Genomic DNA, 22,018 nt, shown 5'->3' with positions numbered 1-22,018 from the left:
TTTCTAGATTGCAACCTTTTTCTTTTGTTTCTTTCTTAGAAGCTGGTAGTTATGAAATGACAAATCAACATGTGAAACAGAATGGAAAACTAGAAGATAGCCCTTCCTCTGGCAGTCCTCCAAGGACTACATTGTTGGGGACCATATTTTCTCCTGTCTTCAACTTTTTTTCACCAGCAAATAAAAATGGTAAATATAAATCACTAACCATAATTTGGGTTTAAAAATCGTTTTCCTGGTTTTTTAAAAGGTCTGGTTTTTTTGGCATATTTTTGTTAGCATCTTATGTTTGTTTTCAGCTTCATTAAAAATATACAATTTCTAAAACATACTTTTTTTTGTAGTGACTGAAATAAATGTAGGTTATGTTTAATTTTGTGTAAGTTAATGAACTCTGCTTTAACTGTCTGAAAAGCTAGATGATAAACTTAGGGCTGGAGGGAAAGTATTATTTTTTATGTGTTAGAATGATTTTTGCATCTTTAGAGTATGTACAGGAGAGAATTGAGAAGCATTTTCTATATTCTAGAGATCAGTAAAGTAGAATTTGTTGAATATTTTAAGTGAGTTGAGACCAGGTTATTTTTTGTAATACAATTTATTTTTATTATCATTTGCTTGGTTTTTTCCCCACCTCTGAGAATCCTCAGTAAAACTACCCTAATTCAAATGAATTTAAGATTTCCATTGTATAATGCCTTTGCAAAAAAATGGCCTTCTCAACATATTTTTCTAGTATTTTCTGATGTCCTGTCTTTGCTGATGATTAGTATCTAATTTCCTACTGAAATTATTTGAGGGTAAGAGGTCAAATGTCTTTATTTTCGCCTCTACTATGTTGTTTGATGTATTATTCGGCTCATGGGAAATAGCCATTAAATACTTGTTGCCTGATTATTTAAATTCTAATTTGAATTATGTTTCTGGATGATAAAGCAGTTTTTAAAAGGCACAATGGTACACTATAAAGTCAAGATACTGTATGGGCAGAAAAATGTATTAGCACATTAAAGGACTGTGAAGTCTTAGACTAGAAATAAAACAAAAAACCTGCATTTAGGGACTTCCCTGGCAGTCCAGTGGTATGATTCCACACTTCCAAAGCAGAGGACATGGGTTTGATCTCTGGTTGGGAAACTAAAATTCCACATACCTCACGGTGCAGCCAAAAGAAAAAAACCCACCCCCCCAAAAACCCTACCTTTAACTTTAACCCAGTATACCCTAGACATTTCTTTTTAAAGTTTATTTATAGTTGTATTGTTGCCTATTCCAGGCTGGGTCTAGTGCCTGAGAAATCCAATAGATTGATTCAAGAAGGATTTCTATGGTGAATGACAGTGGAAAGACAAGGAAGCAAGGACACTGAGGATGCTGGCGTGAGAGTGGTTTAAATGATGCACCGTAAAGTCTAACTAGATGAGGCGGGTGGGATGTGAGAGAGGTGTGTGGATAAAGGAGACTGGCTTTTATCAGACATGAAGATCACATGTAATAGAAATATGTGAGAGAGACGCTAGTTAGAAGATTAGGCAGTCGTTGTAGGAGATAAATTATTTGAATTTTAGGTTTCAGAGGGGAATGGTTTCTCAATGACAGTGTCCAGGCTGTGCCCATGGTAATGACTACTAAAGAGCATGATGAGTGTAGATAGGGCTGAAGAGGGCCAGGCCTTGGCGGCTGGTTATTGGATGAGTCACTGACATCTCCTATAGGAACAGCTCTATAGGCATTTAATAGAGCAGTAAACTTGTAGCTAGGTGTTAAATTGCTCTGTGATTAAGAGGATGCTGGCTGTAGGTGGTAGGTGACAGCATGGGGGATAAGAGAAGAATTGTGTAGTCTGGTGACGTCAACCTCAGAGGAGCAAACATTTTTACACATTAGGGGAAAACCAGTGATCTGGCAGCAGCAATGGAGGTGCATGAATTCTGATTGAGTAACAAGAATGAGACAATAAACAGCTTTCAGGGAAGGGTAATAGGAAGAGAGACATTTTTTTGAAAGAGGTTAAAATTAAGGCAGTGGAGGGAGAAGGGATAGTCTGTGAGAAAGTTGAGAGTTATTGGAGGTTGATTTTGTTGTTGAAAATGATATTTGGAGGATTCCAGAAAGAAATGGAGAGTTGGGGTCAGTCCATAGTGGGAGAAAGATTGGGCAGCAGGTTCATCTTGGTGATGGTTGAATGTAACGAGGAAATTGACTTCTTTGTTAACGAGGTGGAATCTTGTTGAGAAAATTGTTCCCGTATCTTGGAATAAAAAGGTTCTTATGCTTACGGGAACAGCTGACTCATTTTTAGAGAACTATCTCTAGTTTAAAAACATCAGAAGCTGTTTGAGGCTAGTGGAAAAGTGTGTGTGTATGTATGTTGCCCAGCACGTGGTAGGCACTCCATAAACAACACTCACTAATGAGAAGAAGCTCTCTGGCCAGCAGTGCTGGATTACACTTGACCTTGAACAACATGGGTTTGAACTGTATCGGGCCCCTTCTACAAGGACTTTTCATTATAGACACTACAGTAGGACACAGTCTGGTTGGTTGGATCTGAAGGTTTGGAACTGTGGGTGCGGAGGGCTCACTGCCTGCAGCCCCTATGTTGTTCAGAAGTCAGCAGTATATATTGATACTTCAAAGTTGCTGAGAGACTAGATCTTGAATGTTCTCACCACAGAAAAGAAATAATTATGTGGCAGGATAGAGGTTTTAGCTAATGCTCAGTTGGTAATCATATTTCATTATATAAAGTATTAAATCAGTTAATTATATCTCAATAAAAAATTTTTTAAAGTTCTGAATTGATTCATTTAACTATAAATGGGTATTTCTAAGCTATTTGAAATAGCTTAAGCTACTCTTAAGAAAAACTGTTCACAAATATCACTCTAGCTTATAATAGTCTTTATTCCTTATTGTTTGAAATGTCTAGTGAAGACTCACTGAATAATGGTGTCCTTGGATTTGTTTCTGTTCCAGGAAGTTTTTCTAAATATTGATGAATTTTTATTTTTATTAAATATATCTGACATATAACATTGTGAAAATTTCAAGTTGTACAACATGTTGATCTGATAATTTATATATTGTCCTGTGATCATCAGCTGATTACACAATCATCTAGCTTAAAACTCAACATTCAAAAAACTAAGATCATGGCATCTGGTCCCATCACTTCATGGCAAATAGATGGGGAAACAATGGAACAGTGAGAGACTTTATTTTGGCGGGCTGCAAAGTCACTGCAGATGGTGAGTGCAGCCATGAAATTAAAAGTCGCTTGCTCCTTTGAAGAAAAGCTGTGACTAACCTTAGATAGCATATTAAAAAGCAGAGACATTACTTTGCTGATAAAGATCCATCTAGTCAAGGCTATGGTTTTTCCAGTAGTCATGTATGGATGTGAGAGTTGGACCATAAAGCTGTGTGCTGAAGAATTGATGCCTTTGCACTGTGTTGTTGGAGAAGACTCTTGAGAGTCCCTTGGACTGCGAGGAAATCCAACCAGTCCATCCTAAAGGAAATCAGTCCTGGGTGTTCATTGGAAGGACTGATGTTGAAGCTGAAACTCCAATACTTTGGCCACCTGATGTGAAGAGCTGACTCATTGGAAAAGACTCTGATGCTGAGAAAGATTGAGGGCAGGAGGAGAAGGGGACAGCAGAGGATGAGATGGCTGGATGGCATCACCGACTCGATGGACATGAGTTTGGGTAAACTCTGGGAGTTGGTGATGGACAGGGAGGCCTGGCGTGGTGTGATCCATGGGGTCACAAAGAGTCGGACACGACTGAGCAACTGAACTGAGCTGAACTGAACTATGGTCATCGCAGTGATGATCAGCGTGTGCTGTTATGTTATATGATTGTTTCCAGTGGTTGGATTAGCTGACTTCTCACCTCCTAGCAGGCCTGGTGCCTTCGGGGGTGGTGTCTGTGCTCACTCTAGTCTGCATCATGTCTCTATAGCTTATTCATTACTTGCTTTAAAGTTGTGTCTGTCTTTCCTCTCCCACTGCGAGCTGTTAAGTGATGATTAATGTACACTGAATCATAATTTCAGGAACATCAGGATCCGATTCCCCAGGACAGGCTGTGGAAGCCGAGGAGATAGTAAAGCAGCTTGATATGGAGCAGGTGGATGAGATCACTACCAGCACCACTACATCAGCTAATGGAGCAGCTTACTCGCATCAGGCCGTCCAAGTGAGGCCGTCCATAAATAATGGTTTAGAAGAAGCAGAGGAAACAGTTAATCGTGATATACCACCCCTTACAGGTGAAAAATATTTTTTTTCTTACACGTTTTCATCAAGTTTGTAAAAATGCAGTACTTCATATTTTTTCTTAAATACGCAGATTAAATGCATAAATCTGTCTTCCTTGAAATTAATAAAATTGGAAATAAAGTGTTTCCTCCCAAATCTAGTCATTTTGAAATTGAATTTTTTAAAGGTTATTTTACCATTTTAGACACTTAACAGTTTAATTATTTGTACCAATCTAAATTTAACACAGCTAACAAAATAATATGCTTACATTTATGAGCATATTTATTATAAATGTGTGAGTTTTACATTCTTAAGATCTGAAGTCCCTGTGTAGAGGTAATCTCATACCTTCAGGTTTGTTTCATGTGCGGATGACATCCTCACAGAAGAAACTCCTGTTCTCGGGTCTCTCTGTATACAGACTTCTCAGCCTCATCTGGATCCTTTGAAAGGCCTACCATAACTGGTAGGTCCCTGAGCCAGTTAGAAATATAGAAACATGTAAGGTCAGCATTTATTACCTAACTTAAGAGTAATACTGAGTTTAACGAGCAAGTCAGCATGAATTATGCACATAATTTATTCCTGGGTGGATAAGACTTGTAGATGAGCTTACTGTTGACCTGTCTTTAATAATGCTGATTGCTTCCCCCGTGTTACAGCCTTGAGAGATACGGACTGAAGCCAAGGCTCTTGAATTTTTGTTTGATGTTTTTCTGTTTTTGTGGTTCTTTATTAACCTTTGTACTTATTTTTTCTGACAACTATGGCGACAGAGAGGGGATTTCTAAAACTTTAGTCGCTAGTGGGGAAAAGTGAGATTTACTCCATTTCTCATTCATTATCTGTTCCTCTAACACTTGAAAGTGCTGCACTCAACATGCCAGCAAGTTTGGAAAACTCAGCAGTGGCCACAGGACTGGAAAAGGTCAGTTTTCATTCCAATCCCAAAGAAAGGCAATGCCAAAGAATGCTCAAACTACCGCACAATTGCACTCATCTCACACGCTGGTAAAATAATGCTCAAAATTCTCCAAGCCAGGCTTCAGCAATGAACCGTGAACTGTGAATTCCCAGATGTTCAAGCTGGTTTTAGAAAAGGCAGAGGAACCAGAGATCAAATTGCCAACATCCGCTGGATCACAGAAAAAGCAAGAGAGTTCCAGAAAAACATCTATTTCTGCTTTATTGACTATGCCAAAGCCTTTGACTGTGTGGATCACAGTAAACTGTGGAAAATTCTTCCAGAGATGGGAATACCAGACCACCTGACCTGCCTCTTGAGAAATCTGTATGCAGATCAGGAAGCAACAGTTAGAACTGGACATGGAACCACAGACTGGTTCCAAATAAGAAAAGGAGTACGTCAAGGCTGTATATTGTCACCCTGCTTATTTAACTTCTGTGCAGAGTACATCATGAGAAACGCTGGGCTGGAAGAAACACAAGCTGGAATCAAGATTGCCAGGAGAAATATCAATCACCTCAGATATGCAGATGACACCACCCTTACGGCAGAAAGCGAAGAAGAACTAAAAAGCCTCTTGATGAAAGTGAAAGAGGAGAGTGAAAAAGTTGGCTTAAAGCTCAACATTCAGAAAACGAAGATCATGGCATCCGGTCCCATCACTTCATGGCAAATAGATGGGGAAACAATGGAAACAGTGTCAGACTTTATTTTTTTGGGCTCCAAAATCACTGCAGATGGTGACTGCAGCCATGAAATTAAAAGACGCTTACTCCTTGGAAGAAAAGTTATGACCAACCTAGATAGTATATTCAAAAGCAGAGACATTACTTTGCCGAATAAGGTCCGTCTAGTCAAGGCTATGGTTTTTCCTGTGGTCATGTATGGATGTGAGAGTTGGACTGTGAAGAAAGCTGAGCACCAAAGAATTGATGCGTTTGAACTGTAGTGTTGGAGAAGACTCTTGAGAGTCCCTTGGACTGCAAGGAGATCCAACCCGTCCATTCTGAAGGAGATCAGCCCTGGGATTTCTTTAGAAGGAATGATGCTAAAGCTGAAGCTCCTGTCCTTTGGCCACCTCATGGGAAGAGTTGACTCATTGGAAAAGACTCTGATGCTGGGAGGGATTGGGGGCAGGAGGAGAAGGGGACGACCGAGGATGAGATGGCTGGATGGCATCACGGACTCGATGGACGTGAGTCTGAGTGAACTCCGGGAGTTTGTGATGGACAGGGAGGCCTGGCATGCTGCGATTCATGGGGTCGCAAAGAGTCGGACACGACTGAGCGACTGAACTGAACTGAACACTTGCATAATTGAACACCTTTTTGTGACGGACACTGTTTATAAAGATGAATAAGATATGCTCATTGACCCTGAAGAGTATATGATTTAATAGATGAGCCAGGTATACACAAAAATTACTACACAGTGTGATGAGTGCTGTTACAAATAAATGAGCGAAATGTGGAGGTGGCACATTGCAGTTCCTCTGGGAGGATCAGGGGAGGAAAACGAGTGAGAGTTCTGCTGATGTTAAGAGATGAGAATGAGGGACAGAAGTGTTGCTTTTCCTCAGCTTCAGGAAGGTTGCCAAAGAGAACAAGGAGGAAGGAGGCTGGCTGCACCATTTACGTAGCTGTGTGACTTTACATAACCTGAGCTCTCTGAGGTGGTTTTCTTAGCTTTAAAATGGCAATAATAATTTGGAGCTTTGGAGACTGAGATGAAATGTGAAAGATGCTCTAGCATGAGGTGTTCAAATGCTGTGAACACTTCCTGTCCCCCTTTTTCTGTGGGTAATAAGAACTTGAAGCAGTAAAGTGGTAGACGTGTTTTTCTTTTTGTCCCCTTGTGCTTATGAACCGTTAACTGGCATAAAGTTGTTGGACATGAACAAAATTCTGCCTTACATCTGTTGGCATTTATTGAGCATACACACTGTATTGACTCTGAGAAGGTGTTAATATGTGAAAATAGTAAAATAAAAAGTAAAGAAAAGGTAAGTTTTTTGTCCTGAAAGGCTGTTATCCACCAGTATTCCATTCCTGGGCTTCCCTCGTAGCTCAGTGGGTTAAGACTCTGCCTGAGATGCAAGAGACCCAGGTTGAGTCCTAGGTCGGGAAGATCCCCTGGAGAAGGAAACGCCAACCTCTCCAGTGTTCTTGCCTGGAGAATCCCATGGACAGAGAGCCTGGCAGGCTACATACAGTCTGGGGTTGCAAGAGTCGCACACAGCTAAGTGACTGGACCACCACCAGCCCTTTCCTATGGACAGCTCACAGCAGTCTCTGCTGCGGCCCGTTAGTTCTTTCAGGCTGTTGTAATGACAGACTCCCATTGGACTAGGTGACATATAAGCAACAAATGTAGTTCAAGAGTTTAGGAAATCTAAGCCCCAGAGCCCAGCAGGCTCAGTGCCCGGTGGAGACCTGCTTTCTGGTTCGTGGACAGCCGTCTCTTGCTGTGCCCTCGTCTTCCAGAAGCTGTGTGCGCTCTCTGGGGTGTCCCTTTTCAAGGCCATTGGTCTCACTGATGAGGGCTCCACTCTCATGCCCTGATGACTTCCCAAAGACTCCGTCTCCAGACACCATCGCTCTGAGGGTTAGATTTCAGTGCAGGAATTGTGGGGAAACACACACTCAGTCTCTAGCCCACCTTAAACTTTCATCTCTGAGACGTTACCTGTTTAGTTTGTGGGGTATCTTTGTCCTCTCATTGAATTTAAGTTACAAATATTAGAAAATTCTCAACATAATCTCTGAAGCTCTCTCAATTGATTGAATTTTATGGAATTTTTTCTTGATTATTTTTAAATTACCTGTGAGTGAGAAGTGAAATAATGGGTCACCTAAAGCACTGGTTTCTATGTAGAGCATCGTTTCTTAACTTTCGAGGTCGTAGGCAACCTTGAGGTCCTGTGTGTCTTTAGGGGTTTGTGGGCCTCTTTAGAGACTGTCCATGGATCTTAAGTTGAAACTGCCTTCGAGTCTTTTTTCAGCACACACATACACATATTAGTGTTTAATTTTTGGTTGTGTCCGTTCTTAGTTGCGGTACCCAGGCTTAATGGTTGCGAGATGTTAGTCCCCGACCAGGGATTGACCCTGCATTTCCTGCATTGAAAAGCAGATTCCTGACCCCTGCACCACCAGGGAAGCCCCAGTGTGTATACTGACTGCCTGTACGCGCAGTGTGCTTTGTGAAGTATTACCGCTATAAGAGCACCATGGAAGTTTTCTTATATATACAAACATCATTCAGTTAGAAATGGAAGTTTTGTGGAGTGTAGTTTCCTAATAATGAGCAGTAAATCCTCTCTTAGTTGTCCGGGATTTAAATGTTGTTAGCCATGGTACAGCTTGCCGCTTTGTCTGTAATGGTAGCTTTTTCCTTTGGATCCAGAGTTAGATCTCTGTGTTAATAAAGTTACTTTTAAATACTGTTTATAAATTATTTCTGTCTTGTCTTTAACCAGAAATGCACAGGGCTTCAGGACAATCTTAATAAAAGCAGTAAATATGTATACTTCATGGAAGCATTGAGTAAAAGCAACATTTTGTTTTCCCCTTTATTAAATAGCACCAGTAACACCAGATAGTGGATATTCATCCGCCCACGCAGAGGCCACCTATGAAGAAGACTGGGAAGTATTTGACCCGTGAGTTTTTATTTTTCCCTTGCCCTCTTGGGATAGAAAGAAAGTACATGTGTACAGGGGTGGCTGAATGGTATAGTGCAAGGAACATCTTACCTGTAGGTATTAATACTTCTACTGAGTTACTGAAATACTAATTTTCAGTTTTACTTACATGTTTTATAAGTTTGGTTTACTAGGTTAAATATGTATTATTTAATTAAAAACTTAAAGATGGGCTGAGTTTAGTAAGATGTTTTATATTTACAAAAAATAGAAATGTTGAAATTTTCTTAAACTTTGATTTATAGCTATTATTTCATCAAACATGTTCCGCCACTGACAGAAGAGCAACTGAATAGGAAACCCGCTCTTCCGTTGAAGACGAGAAGCACACCAGAATTCTCCCTAGTTTTAGACTTGGTAAGTCTGTTTTTTCTAGAGTTAGGAAAAATGAAGGAGTTATATTCTTTTTAAAAAATATTAGCCCCAAATACCTAAAAGAATACGAGAGAGTGAATTGCCTTACACATACATTTACTGTAATAACATGTCTTAGGTGTTCTGAAATGTTTTTATTTTAAGCACCATCTAATGCCAGGGCTTCCCATTGCATTGGTATCCAGTACCTTTTGAAAATAAATTAAGCTTCTTTTTCTCTCTCCCCACCCCGTTGCTACTTTGCTATTTAAATTCAATTATTTTTCCAACACTCCTATACCTTCTGTTCTGTTTCTTAATCTCCCAGTTAATTATAATTTCATGCCTAGAATTCAGTCTAGGGAATCCACAGTCATGTCCCCTGAGGACCTGGGTCTTGATGAGTTAACCTTATGCAAGACCATACTCCTTTTCCTGTTTTTGTTTTTGTTTTGTATATTATCTCATACCAATAACTTTATTAATAGACTCTCAAAAGCATGACTTAATGTTGACTAATAAGACCTTTAATATGCTTTCTTGGTGTGATTTTAAATTTATATTTTAGGGTGCCAAGAGAGCTTTGAAAACTGAATATCTCTTACCTTTTCCTAACCAAATTTAATATATAGTCACCATTATTTATATCTGCCGGCAATTTCTTGATATTAGCAAAAATATAATTCATTATGTAATGTTGGAAAACATTTTACTCTTTAGTCTTTGTTACTACTAACCTATAATTGGAAATGTAGTTTAGTTCTCATTAATTTGTTTCTTATCTTAGGAAAAATTATTCTTTTAAATCTTAACTAGCAGGGACAGTTCTGAGAGTTTAGCACCTTAGCCTTTGCCTGGCCAAAGAGATAGAAGCTATGTATCCAGAAGTCCTAAGCATTTAATGTGTATTAGAGGATTAAGTAGGAAAAAAGAAAGAAAAATATTGAAACTGATTATGAGTAAGTAAGATTTGATATGCAAGTTAGTGGAGAAACTGAAAAAGATTTCGCTAGATTTTTATGTTAGTAGTTGATATCATGATAGCAAGCTTGGCCGTAAAATTTTTAAACCAATATGAAGGGTAAAAAGAGAAGGGAAGATAAGAATTAGTGAGCATAAATGAGTAATTTTACAGACGCATATAAAGAAGAATGATTGAAATTTAGGTAGGTTATAGATGAAGATGAGTAGCAGAATTAGTTACGATCCAATTAAAGGAAAGAGAATACCTTTTAAAAAGATACTAAGATTTAAAAGGTACTAAGAAAATATCTTAATTTGTGTACTCTGATATGCTATTAAAAGAAAATGGGGCATGTCTAGAGTATTTTTTGCTCTTTGCCTCCACCGAGTTTACCTTTAGGTTCAAAGAAATACTGCAGCTAGTAACATGTGGAATCATAAGGTGTGAGCATTTGTATTTCATTTTAATTCATTTTGAGCATAAAAGTGTTGTCGGTTCTGCAAATGGAAGGCTTCTTGTTTTTCCTCCAGGATTTGAGAAATGCAGATACTTGCACATACCTTAGATGAACGATCCTCACGTTCCTTTCCTCACAGTGAGAAAAGAGGGTTTGGTAATCAGAGATGCGTCTTGATTCACTGCTAATTTAGTTTACAGATAAGGAGCTATATATGAGTAAAAGACATATATTTTTAAATAATTAAATGCTAAACTTCTATTGCTGAGTTGTAAAACTAAGAAGAAGAAAGTATATATATGGTTAACAGAAGTGGGCAGCTGCAGGACTGAGAGCAGTGACCCTCAGACTCGCCCGATCGCCTGACCCTGAAAGACTTTCTGGAGCACAGACTGCTGAGCTCCGTGCTCTGCTCCCTGCTGAATTTGAGTTACCAGAAGAGCTGGCGAGCTCTCATTTCTCACTGGCAGTGCCCGGATAATGCCGACGGCGCACGCAGTCCTAGTGGCCGCCACCGGAGAACCAGTGACTTAGAAAGCTCTGCCCCTGACTGCTGTGCCTTGCATACGCAGGAAGGTGTTATGAAACTCATGTGCTGAAGGGTGCTTCAGTAAACGTTTTTGGTGATCATGGATACATATAATTATCATTTGAAATATCTCAGTATCTTAGTTCGTTCAATATGTGCTTTTTATTTTAAGGATGAAACACTAGTACACTGTAGTTTAAATGAGCTGGAAGACGCAGCACTTACTTTTCCAGTCCTTTTCCAAGATGTCATTTATCAGGTAATTAAGCCTTTTTAACTTGAATTTTGGCCTATTAGATATTCTGAACCAAGAAATCCTTTGTAAATATATATGTGTGTGTGTATATATGTATTTTTTTGGGGGGGCGGGGCTAAAGTTTAAGGTGTTTATTCCCAATGGATTTCATCTCTATTTCAATGATTTAGTAACACAAGGTAGCATCATGCTAAAGGACTACATTTAAACATTGTCACCAGAAAAACGTGGACTTTTCCTACCCACTGATCTGTACTAAGTCCCTGACCTGTTTGCCAGCAGGTGGAGGCAGAACACTGGCATCTTAGGTCCCCGGGAGCTTGGCCAGGGCAACAGCCGGCAGCATCGTTGCTTTCCAAAGCACGGCTCGTGCGAAGAAAGCCCCCATGTGGGTCGCTATCGCGGCCTTCCGTAGGGACGTGTCTGTGGGCTGCAGTGCAGTGAGTCGGGGGTTTCTTCGGAATCCCAGAGCTCTCCTAGTTAGTGAGTCGGGCGTTTCTTCGGAATCCCAGGGCTCTCCTAGTCAGCGAGTCGGGGGTTTCTTCGGAATTCCAGGGCTCTCCTAGTCAGTGAGTCGGGCGTTTCTTCGGAATCCCAGGGCTCTCCTGGTCAGTGAGTCGGGCGTTTCTTCGGAATCCCAGGGCTCTCCTGGTCAGTGAGTCGGGCGTTTCTTCGGAATCCCAGGGCTCTCCTAGTTCCTCTAGGCACTCTGCTTTTCCTGTAAAAAGTTAGTGCGTGTCTCCCTCATTTGTGTTGATGGACAGGGAACAGTGCAAAATACAAATATCAGTTACAGATATCACTGCGAATTATCTGTTGACCATAGTTCTTACTTTGTTTGAGATTTTCCTATCATAAAATTTGAATTAATATGTGTGAATACATTTTGAGAACTACAAAGCGCCTTTCTGCCCTGGGCATTGTTAGCAGCATTGCCTTGTGTCCCAGTTCTTGAAAGGCTGGCAGAGGGTCCAGAACCTTGTTGCTTGTCAGATAAAGCCCACCCAAGGGCTGACTGAGTTAAGTCACAGCACCGTTTACGAGGCACAGTGAGAGGTGCTCACGATTGCTTATGCGCTCTTAATAGGCAGGATATTGGCGTAGAGTTCTCGGCATGTGACAGTTATTAGATCTTAGGAATCATAAGATTTTAGAGTTAGTTTGTGATTCAGGATCTACTTTACCTACCTGATCTTGTAATTAGTCATAAGAGGATTTATTGAAGCAGTTATCGTCAGTTCTAGTGTAACCTAGAAAGGAATTGTGGGTATGGTAAAACCTGGATGCTGTATTTATTTCCCCTTTATGTAAATTGATTTTAGTTCTGATATATGATCAGAGGATGAACAAAATATACATAAAAATAAGGAATTTTAAGACTTTTAATAACTGGATGTTATTTAAGGTAAATCTTTCTTTTAAGCCATTTTCTGCCAAATAGGTTGTTCTTGTTCAGTGTACTTCAAAGACAGGAATCTTGTGGCAAATATAAATAGTGTAGCAATATGTTCTCTCTTTTTAGCTTGATAACCTTGTTTTTATGTTCAAAATTGGCCTTAAAAACAATGGCTTTCAAGCTTTGAGTTTGGAAAAGAAAGCTATTACTGAAAAATACAAAGAATTACTTTAATGTGATTTCTTAAGCTTTCCAGGTTTAAAATTTATTTCCTACAGTTGGTTTGTCTGTTTCCATAATTTTTAGTAGTGAAATAAGAAACTTGGAGAGTGGATAAGTTTGACTTTCCTTTCATGAGGATTTCTTTTCAGTCTGACCATAAAGGTGAATTTTTTCTTACTGCTCTCACCATTTCTTCTTCAGTTCTCTTCTGTGTAAAGTCCTTCCTGTCTCATGTGGGTCCGCATAGCTGTCTCATTTGAATAAGGCTCTTGGCAGCGCAGATGGTGCCTAGAAATGACCCCCACAGGCACTGCGTCTACATCTGTGGAGCCCAAAGAGCTCCTCCTGACATATCCGGGCTCCGCTTTCCAAAACAGAAGACTAAATGGCCTGGCCAAGTCAGGAAAAATGGGCAGGAAGTGTGAATCTAAGTTACAGAGATGACTGCATTTTAATCTGACTTAGCTACTACGTGGTGTGCAGAATTTAGTTCCCTCTCAGTAAGCTGTTGAGGATGTCCGTGGCTAATGCTAGATTTCTGGTGTTGGCATAGCCATTCTGTCTACTTTTTAAAAATAACTTTGCAGAAATCTTGGGTTAGGGTTCCCCCAGTTTTCAGACCGGCAAGCTCCCTTTAAACAGGGAATGATGTCTTTTAAACTTTCAGTGGTGTTGTCTCCATCTACTGGCAAAGAAGAAGTAGACACAAGGGTCTGGGATGACCTAAGAGAGTTTGGAGGAGCCACATTTTTAGGTAAGATGTGACTTATGTGTTTAACAACTGCAGTGTGATGTGGCCCACTTAAAGGTAGATATCTGTAAAAGACTGTATGTACTCTTAAAGAACAATTGGTTGAGATTTAAATTCACAACATAAAATTAACCATTTTTACGGGAACAGTTTCATGGCATTTTCCTGTATACTCTTGGAAATGTCAGCGCTGTAACATTTTCACATATACGCTTTAAAATGAAGTGGTAATGTTAAGATAGGATCAGAATTCTTCATCTGAATCAAAGCCAGGTAAAGTGTCCTCTTGGGACTTGTGTTACTTTTGCTTTCTTTTTATGGTAAGTTTGTTGAGATAGAACTATCTCTAATTTTAATTCTGCTTGCTGTTCTCTTTCAGAACCATTTAAAACGTAACTTGTCTTCTGTATGTTTTAATAATTATCTGTATCAGGAGTTGGCAAACTTTTTCCTGTAAAGGGCCAATTGTCATTATTTTAGGGTCGCAGTCTGTGTTACAGCCACTTTTTCTGCCATTGTAGCATGAAAGTAGTCATAGGAGCACAGAATGAACAAGCCTGACTGCGTCCCAGTAAAGCTTCACTTAACAGAAATAAGTGATGATCTGGATTTGGCTCAAAGGCCATAGTTTGCTGACCCTTGGTCTAGTAATTACGAGAGTATATGCAGTAAATTTACATATTCAAATTCTAAATGGAAGTAAGTAATCAAATGTTGATCAAAATTCTTGTTAATATATAGAGAGATTCAGAATTAGATCCACTATACCCTGATTATGGACTTTCTAAGATTTTTGCAGATGAAAGTTTGAGGGAAATTTTAAGGTGGTCACTACTCCATGTTTAAAGATTGCTTACTTCTTTTGATTGATAAGTAGGGATCAGCTTAGTTAATGCAAGACTTAGAATAATGAAGAGATAGATTATTCAAGCCTCAATTTAGTACCGTGAGTGTATTTGAATTTCCATTTCTCTAGAGGATAAACCTAAAAGATCCAGCTCAAATGAAAACTTTGATGTATGTCACCACTGACACTGCATAGGTCAGACAGATCATAGTTTGTGAAAGAGTAGCTGAGTGTTTAAAGTGGGGGTGTGGCATTCACTAAGGCAAAGTCGATAGACTTTTTGTTTGAATGTTTTTTTTCTTTTCCCGTAATTGGTAGTTTTTCCATGAATTGGTTTACAGTTAGATACTGGAAAACATGTTTATTCGTAGAATGGTACAAATGCATTTGATAATCTGGAAAAACAAGAGCATGATCAGTTCCAATGCACATGTTTTCATTTTTATACTTAGCTTATATTGACACATTGTCAGGAAATCCATCTCGTGGTGTTACTCAGTTAAGAGGTCTCCACTGTATTTAGTTTCTGTTCCTGCAGATCCACCAATTCAAGACTCTAGGTCATCTCACTCCCTCTTCCATCCAGAAGATGACTTCTATCCTCAAGCAGGACTGAATCAAAAGACAGATTTTTCACTTAGCTCTTGAGCTGAACCACCTCCTCAATGACCTTCCTCTGTCTCCATCAAGAACTGGAGCTCAGTTTTTTGAAGATGTAATAGAGCTACCCAGCCCAAACGTGGCTAATTGAAGACAAAAAGAAGATGCCTCATATGTCTCACCACAGTGCCACCAAGCGCAACTGTGTTGTCCAACTCCTCACTCTGTAAAGTATGGCAGGGCATCTGATTCTTGACTCTGTTCACCAGTAAGACTTTAGCCAGTCAGTGGCTTTCTGAAGATCAGTAAAATCAACAAACTTTGGGTCAGCTGTCCAGAAATCAGATTGTGGTAAGCACTCAAGGAGAGTTAGGATCCTGTAGGGAGCGACTTGCTAAAGTATGCTTTGTTTTAATAGTAGAGGTTGCTTTAATGGGAAGAGTGGGGGGAAAGGTGGGTGGGAAGCCCCATGTTTAGCAAAGCTCAGCCTCTTCCTCGTTATTATAGTTTGTTTTCTGGGAGGCTTACAGCCTAGGATAATTTTTGTAAGGATTTCAAATATTTTATACTACAGAAAAATAGAAGTAGAAGGTCGGCAGCACCTGTCTCTTTTCTGCAGTCTTTCCTAGAAAAGTCAGCATTTTTGCTTGATGAAAAAAAGCAATTGTTTGAATGAAGAGTTCTGTTAGTAGATACTTAATCAAGCTTTTCCCCCACTGACGCTCTGACTTAAATTGATACTAAACAGGAGGCATTTTGTTTGGACATTCATAAAGTATAATTTTATTATCTAAGAGTAGTGTGTATACTTGTTCCTTAAAACACCTGGGGCCATGGGCATAGTGTGGAGGATGAAAGTAATATTTTATATCTGATATGGAATAATATTTTTGGTAATGAGTTATAAGTCAGCATTTAAAATAATTTTACCATCCTTATTAGTAAATACGGTCAGTCATTGGTACTAATTTTTTCATCATGCTTTTGTATTCCTTATAAATGTATCTTAAAATTAGAAGTAGTTCATTTAAAAATATACAGAAAATTCTTGTTCAGTAGCTGAAAATATTTCGCAACTTTAGGAGAGGTGACAGTTGACTATTAAACATATTAAATTGGAGTTTTAAGAATTTAGAATTTGGTTTTGAAGGCTTTGTGGGCTTTTGTGTTTTTTTTTTTTTTTTTTTTTGCTTTTAAAGTCAGTAAACTTGATTTTAAGAAACACATTAAACCTTATATATATATATACACACACATACACAAATATGTGTACATACATACTCAAATTGAAAAATTGTGTGTGTGTATATATATATATAAATGGCCATGACTTGAAAAATATGCTTCATTGCTAATTTTTAATATACCTTCTGTGTGAATACATGAAACATTTTATCCTGTTTGGACTACATAAGAAAATATCTTTTCAAATTTATTTCTATTTAATACAGTGTAAGGTTTTACAGGAGGTTTTAGTTTTGAGAGTTTCATTTGTATTGGTTATGATGGTTCAGTATTTACCTATTCGTTCTCAGACTGATCCACCTACAGATACTATCCCCAGCAGCAATCTGCCTTTTATTGAAACTGTGTGAAGCAAAAGATGACTTGTAAAATCGCCCATGGGTTATGAAGTCGAGGCCTCCACAGGCTGTATCTGAGCAACCCTCTTTCTATGGAAAAGATTTGGGTTTTGTCTCTATGATCTGGTATTGATGCAAAGACAGTGTTAACCAAGTTAAATAATTAGGTAATCCGTTGACTTACTTAACCTCTTCTTCAAGTAAAGATAGAGCTTTCTGTTTGAGTGTGGTTGCCCAGTCCTACCCCCATAAAATCCTGCTCTTTCCAGGTATTCTCCTTATGGCTGATTACTTTTAAATAATCACGTGGATAGTAATAATTACTGTTGAAGGTCTTGATGTGCTGGCAGTGTTCTAGGTGCTTTATATGTATTAACTTATTTACTACAGTAACCTTATGTAGGTACTGTTATTATACCCATTTTATAGATGAAGAAACTGAGGTGTACAGAAGGTTTAAAAACATTGTCAGAGCCTCTTCTGTCTCTGTGGTATATGCTGGTGTATGTGTGTTGATACTCTTTACCTTCTTCAGTGTTCTTGGTTTTCTGTTGTTTTAAATTCTTACTGCTGATTAAATAAGTAGCACCCACCAATCATCTTTTAATGTAAAGGTGCCGCACTCTTCAGTGGGTGATGATTAAATAGGTAGTCCCCACCAATCATCTTTCAATGTAAAGGTGCCACGCTCTGCAGTGGGCGAGAGCCACCAAATGTGATCCCTTCTTTTTCTTCTTGCAACAGTGTAGCAATAGGTTCAAAGGATTTCATGAAAACATATTAAGAGAGACTTTTTTTCCAAAATATGTTAGGGTCATATTATCTGTGCTTAAAACTAGAAGTATTTTTCCTAAAAAGATCTGCATGTAAGAATTTTTCCTAGTTTTGCCGCAAATTGAGATTGTTGGGTGTCCCCTCGCTTTCTTGGTCATGCTCATAAGGTCACCTAGGTAACTGAGATAATGGTTTAGTTACAGAAATCAGTGTATATGACTGACATTGCATACCTAGACATGAATTTGAATTTAGATAGACGTCCACAAAATATTGTCAATTTATAACTGGATAGCTATTTTAATGACTTTTTATTAAGTCTAGTTCTGTTAACCATTTATAACCTATTAGCATCATCTTAGGAGAAGGCAGTGGCACCCCACTCCAGTACTCCTGCCTGGAAAATCCCATGGAAGGAGCAGCCTGGTGGGCTGCAGTCCATGGGGTCGCTAGGAGTCGGACACGACTGAGCGACTTCACTTTCACTTTTCACTTTCATGCACTGGAGAAGGAAATGGCAACCCACTCCAGTGTTCTTGCCTGGAGAATCTCAGGGACGGGGGAGCCTGGTGGGCTGCCGTCTATGGGGTCGCACAGAGTCGGACACGACTGAAGCGACTCAGCAGCAGCAGCATCTTATATGCACAGTTACAGAACATTCTCTTGTCTTAGTACTAAAGAAAGTACAGGCTGACTGTCACATATCATCTAAGTTTTGGTAAAATTAGTTCACAATATATTACACAAGATTAGCTATCACTGTTTTTACAGATATTATTCTAGTAGATTTTGTTTTGAAAGTTTACAGCGTGAACACATAATGAAACAAGTGAGGGGAGTTAAGAGGCACGAAGCTCCAGTTCCAAAGTAAATCGAGTCCCGAGGATGGGATGTACAGAAGTTCTACATGATAAACATTTCACAGCAGGAACATCTTTGGGTAGTAGGCAGTCTTATTTAAGACGTGTGTTTGTATATGGTGTTTTACATAATAATTGCTCATTATTATAGCATTATGCATTAAGACTTCGACTTTTTCAAAATATATTTGGTTTAGTGATTAACACTATTTGTTCTGTACCTAGAATAATTGCTGTGTAGTTAAAGGAGCACATATACACCACCCTGAAATGAGACTTACGGCCTAGTCTTACATTCGGTGACTAAGTGATTCTGAAGAGTTGCAGGTGTAAAGGAGGATGGTTTTTTAAATTCTAAGTAGTGGAAGGATGTAGAAAATAGGGAGTGAGGAACGCGGGATGGGAATCTTTGTTGTGAGACGGTTAGGAGAAGAAAAGGGCATCTGTGGGGTCACTTTTGGAGCGTGCAGAGGCGTGTCTGTGTGTATGTGCCTGGCTGGCTGTCTGGCCTAACCCAGGAGGCGGTGGTAGTCTCGTTGTATCGCGCATCCCTTACAGCTGTTCTTATTTCCTGCTGGACAGTGCTTAGTGCTTCTTGACTTCTATATATTTCTGCTTCAGTATATCCATCCAGATGACTTAGATCCTGCTGGCCTTGTGACTCTATTTCTATTTTTCTTTCTGAGATTTTGCCTTTACAGCAAATGACAGACCCTCACGTGGTCCCAGTCCCATCCCTGCTCGCTGTTGCTGTGTACCTTTCAACCCTTTTTTCCCCTAACCGCCTCAGTTTCTGCTTATGTCTTTTAATCCTGAAACACCTTCCTGTGTTTCAAATCGTGAACCTGCTCTGAGAGTAGGAACATTTGCAGTGAACAGTTTCTGTTCTCCTGGTAGGAAAACACTCTGGTGCTCTGTTCTCCCATGTCAGCGCTGCCTTTCATCCCCAGTAAATGGCCGCATTATGACAGTAATGTCAGATTTTAAGATGTGTGTTACATTTTTAAGTGTAATCAAAGTCGTAGAATCATAATGAAGTCACAGTTTTTACCTGATCCAGAAGTGCGAGAAGTGGGAAGTGTCCCCTCTGTACAGTGTTCCACTGATTATGCTTAGATAGTGTTGTTTAAATAGAAGTGTTCCTCTACAGTGGGAGTATTCTAGGTTTCAGAGGAGACAAACCCCAAATTGTAGAGGCCCTGCTTATTTTAATTTACAGTTTGAGCAAGTGATAGGGATATTGAAAGCAAATGGAAGCATTTATACACATGCAGAAATGAAGTATTTTTGGTCGTTAAATGCATTTAACTGCTTCTTAGCAGCAGACAGAGGGCTGTGATGGTTCATGGCTTATCATCTTCCATGAGATAAGGTTGACTGAAAAAAAGTATTGACTGAATTGATAGTTTTTTCCTTAACCATTACAAATATATTTTGAAGTGTTCCATAATGAATATAAATTGATTTTGTCAGTTAAGGTAGTAATATATCTAAATCTGTCAGTTACTTGGACTATCAAATAAGGTGTGTTGAAAACTACCAAACTATACCAAATATTTTAGGATGCAAATGTTAAAATTAATTAGAAGCGCAAATGTGGTTAAAAATTTTGTATCTCATCCTAAAGGACAAGGATTGGATACTAGTGATTTTGTTATTTGCTAGTGCTGGGAGTGTGTGACTTACTTCATTTTTGATTAGTCAAAGCTGCTGAGATCAGCTGCCTTATAACAGGATTAGAAATGAGTAAATCTCGGTTATGCTGGGCTCCCCTGGTAACTCAGACTATAAAGAGTCTGCCTGCAGTGCCGTAGACGTGAGTTCAGTCCTGGGGTCGGGAAGGTCCCCTGGAGAAGGGAATGGCAGCCCACTCCAGTGTTCTTGCCTGCAGAATCCCACGGACAGAGGAGGCTGGTGGGCTACCGTCCGTGGGGTCGCAAGGGTCAGACACTACTGAGTGACTAACACACACTTTGACTTATTATTCTAGCCTGTACGTGGGAATAGGGTGATGTTATTACCATATCAGTAGTTGTTTGAGATTTGTCTTCCACAGTGATCGATTCTTAAGGAAGTTCAGTGGCTGTCCTTCTGGTGTGTAGCTGTCCTGTAGTATGTGGTCTTGCCTTTCCTTCTCAATTTTGTTTATATTGCTTAAGGCAGGCTTATTTGCCTAAATCTGTTTATTATTAAACTCAATTTATTTGACAGATCTTTATCATATACTTACTATGTATTTGGCTTTCTCTTACACTGTTTGGGCTTTAGAAATGACGAAGATTGTTAGTACATAGTCCCTTTCTTCTAAAATCCTTTGCCCGATTTCCCTGTTCTGCTCTGAGACATTCACGGAACTAGCTTTTTATCAAAGGTCATTTTTGTTTATATGTGTACTGATGACACAAATATGATGAAGCCTAAATTTTGAATTTGTTGCCACCACAACTTTAAAAAAAAATCTGAATCAAGTGAATCTGGTGCACAGATGTTCTCTAAGTATTTGCTTTTCATGCTTTTTGACTTTAATAATCACCTTTGAGTGAAGTAAAAACTTCTCAAAAATTTTTTGTCACAAAATAAATATAATTTCAAGGCGTTAAAGTCTTTTGTAAATCAGTTTTTAGTGGTTGCTCATGACTTCTATTTCTGTGCTTCTTGAAAATATTACAAGAGCTCCGTTAAATATAGGCAGAAAGACAGACAGAAGTAAGAGAGTAATGTATTTAGAGTCAGTTCTTTGCTTACTGTAGTCTGTCCTGATATTGTCAGTTGGTTTTGATAACTGGTGTGTTTGATTATTATGTTTTCAATCTCAAGTAGCCCAGCAGTGCTAATTTAGATACCACATCTGAATCAGTAAGTGTAGAACAAGCTTGATTTCTGAAAAATTCTTGTTAGTTAAACCCACCAATCCAGACATCTCCTTCTTAAACATTATTTACGTTAATAGAAATTGAAAATAAAGGTATTCTTAAGCAAGTGAGAAGAAATTCTGAGTGATCATTGAGGAAGGTCATTGAGACAGGTCAGCTAGAGGTGGACACGCAGCCTGCCTAATGATTGGATGGATGCTACCTGGCTGGAAGATGGAGCTGATTGGTGGATCAGAATCTCAGAGGGCAACCTGCCATTCTTAGTTTACCTGTTCATTAAAATTGCATTCACAAAGGTCTATTATATGCTGCTATTTAACTATTAAAAAGTGAAATGATCACCAGCAATTATTATTACCCTACCAAAAGATTGTTTTAAGTGATTTTTGGTATGTGAAATATATTTGGTCAAGTGGTACTTAGTAAACTTTTTTATTCATAGGAACTTTTAAATTATATTCGAAGTTAGAACATATCTTATAAATAAGTTGTTTCTGTTTTGTATTTTTATTTGCTGAAGATTATCTTCGTGTTTTTTTCAGGTTTACGTGAGATTAAGACCATTCTTCAGGGAGTTCCTGGAACGAATGTCTCAGATGTATGAGGTGAACA

At 38.9% G+C, this 22,018-nt stretch overlaps 1 protein-coding gene across 2 annotated transcripts in view; it reads left to right on the top strand.

Moving 5' to 3' along the window:
- CTDSPL2 (CTD small phosphatase like 2) overlaps positions 1–22,018 on the top strand; it is a 78,209-nt gene that overhangs the window by 44,049 nt on the left and 12,142 nt on the right. For both annotated transcript variants that reach the window (XR_011144406.1, XM_068963797.1), the window contains exons 4-9: positions 40–189; positions 4,063–4,278; positions 8,820–8,898; positions 9,186–9,297; positions 11,417–11,503; positions 21,949–22,011. Coding sequence is in view for 1 of the 2 variants with exons in the window: in XM_068963797.1 (XP_068819898.1) it covers positions 40–189; positions 4,063–4,278; positions 8,820–8,898; positions 9,186–9,297; positions 11,417–11,503; positions 21,949–22,011 (707 nt within the window). In the remaining variant the exon portion in view is untranslated. The remainder of the gene's footprint in view (positions 1–39; positions 190–4,062; positions 4,279–8,819; positions 8,899–9,185; positions 9,298–11,416; positions 11,504–21,948; positions 22,012–22,018) is intronic.

The sequence above is a fragment of the Capricornis sumatraensis genome, chromosome 2 (genome assembly GCF_032405125.1).
Source record: "Capricornis sumatraensis isolate serow.1 chromosome 2, serow.2, whole genome shotgun sequence".
Taxonomy (NCBI): domain Eukaryota; kingdom Metazoa; phylum Chordata; class Mammalia; order Artiodactyla; family Bovidae; genus Capricornis; species Capricornis sumatraensis.
Note: the sequence above shows the minus strand (reverse complement) of the source record. Positions and strands in the feature narration are given on the sequence as shown.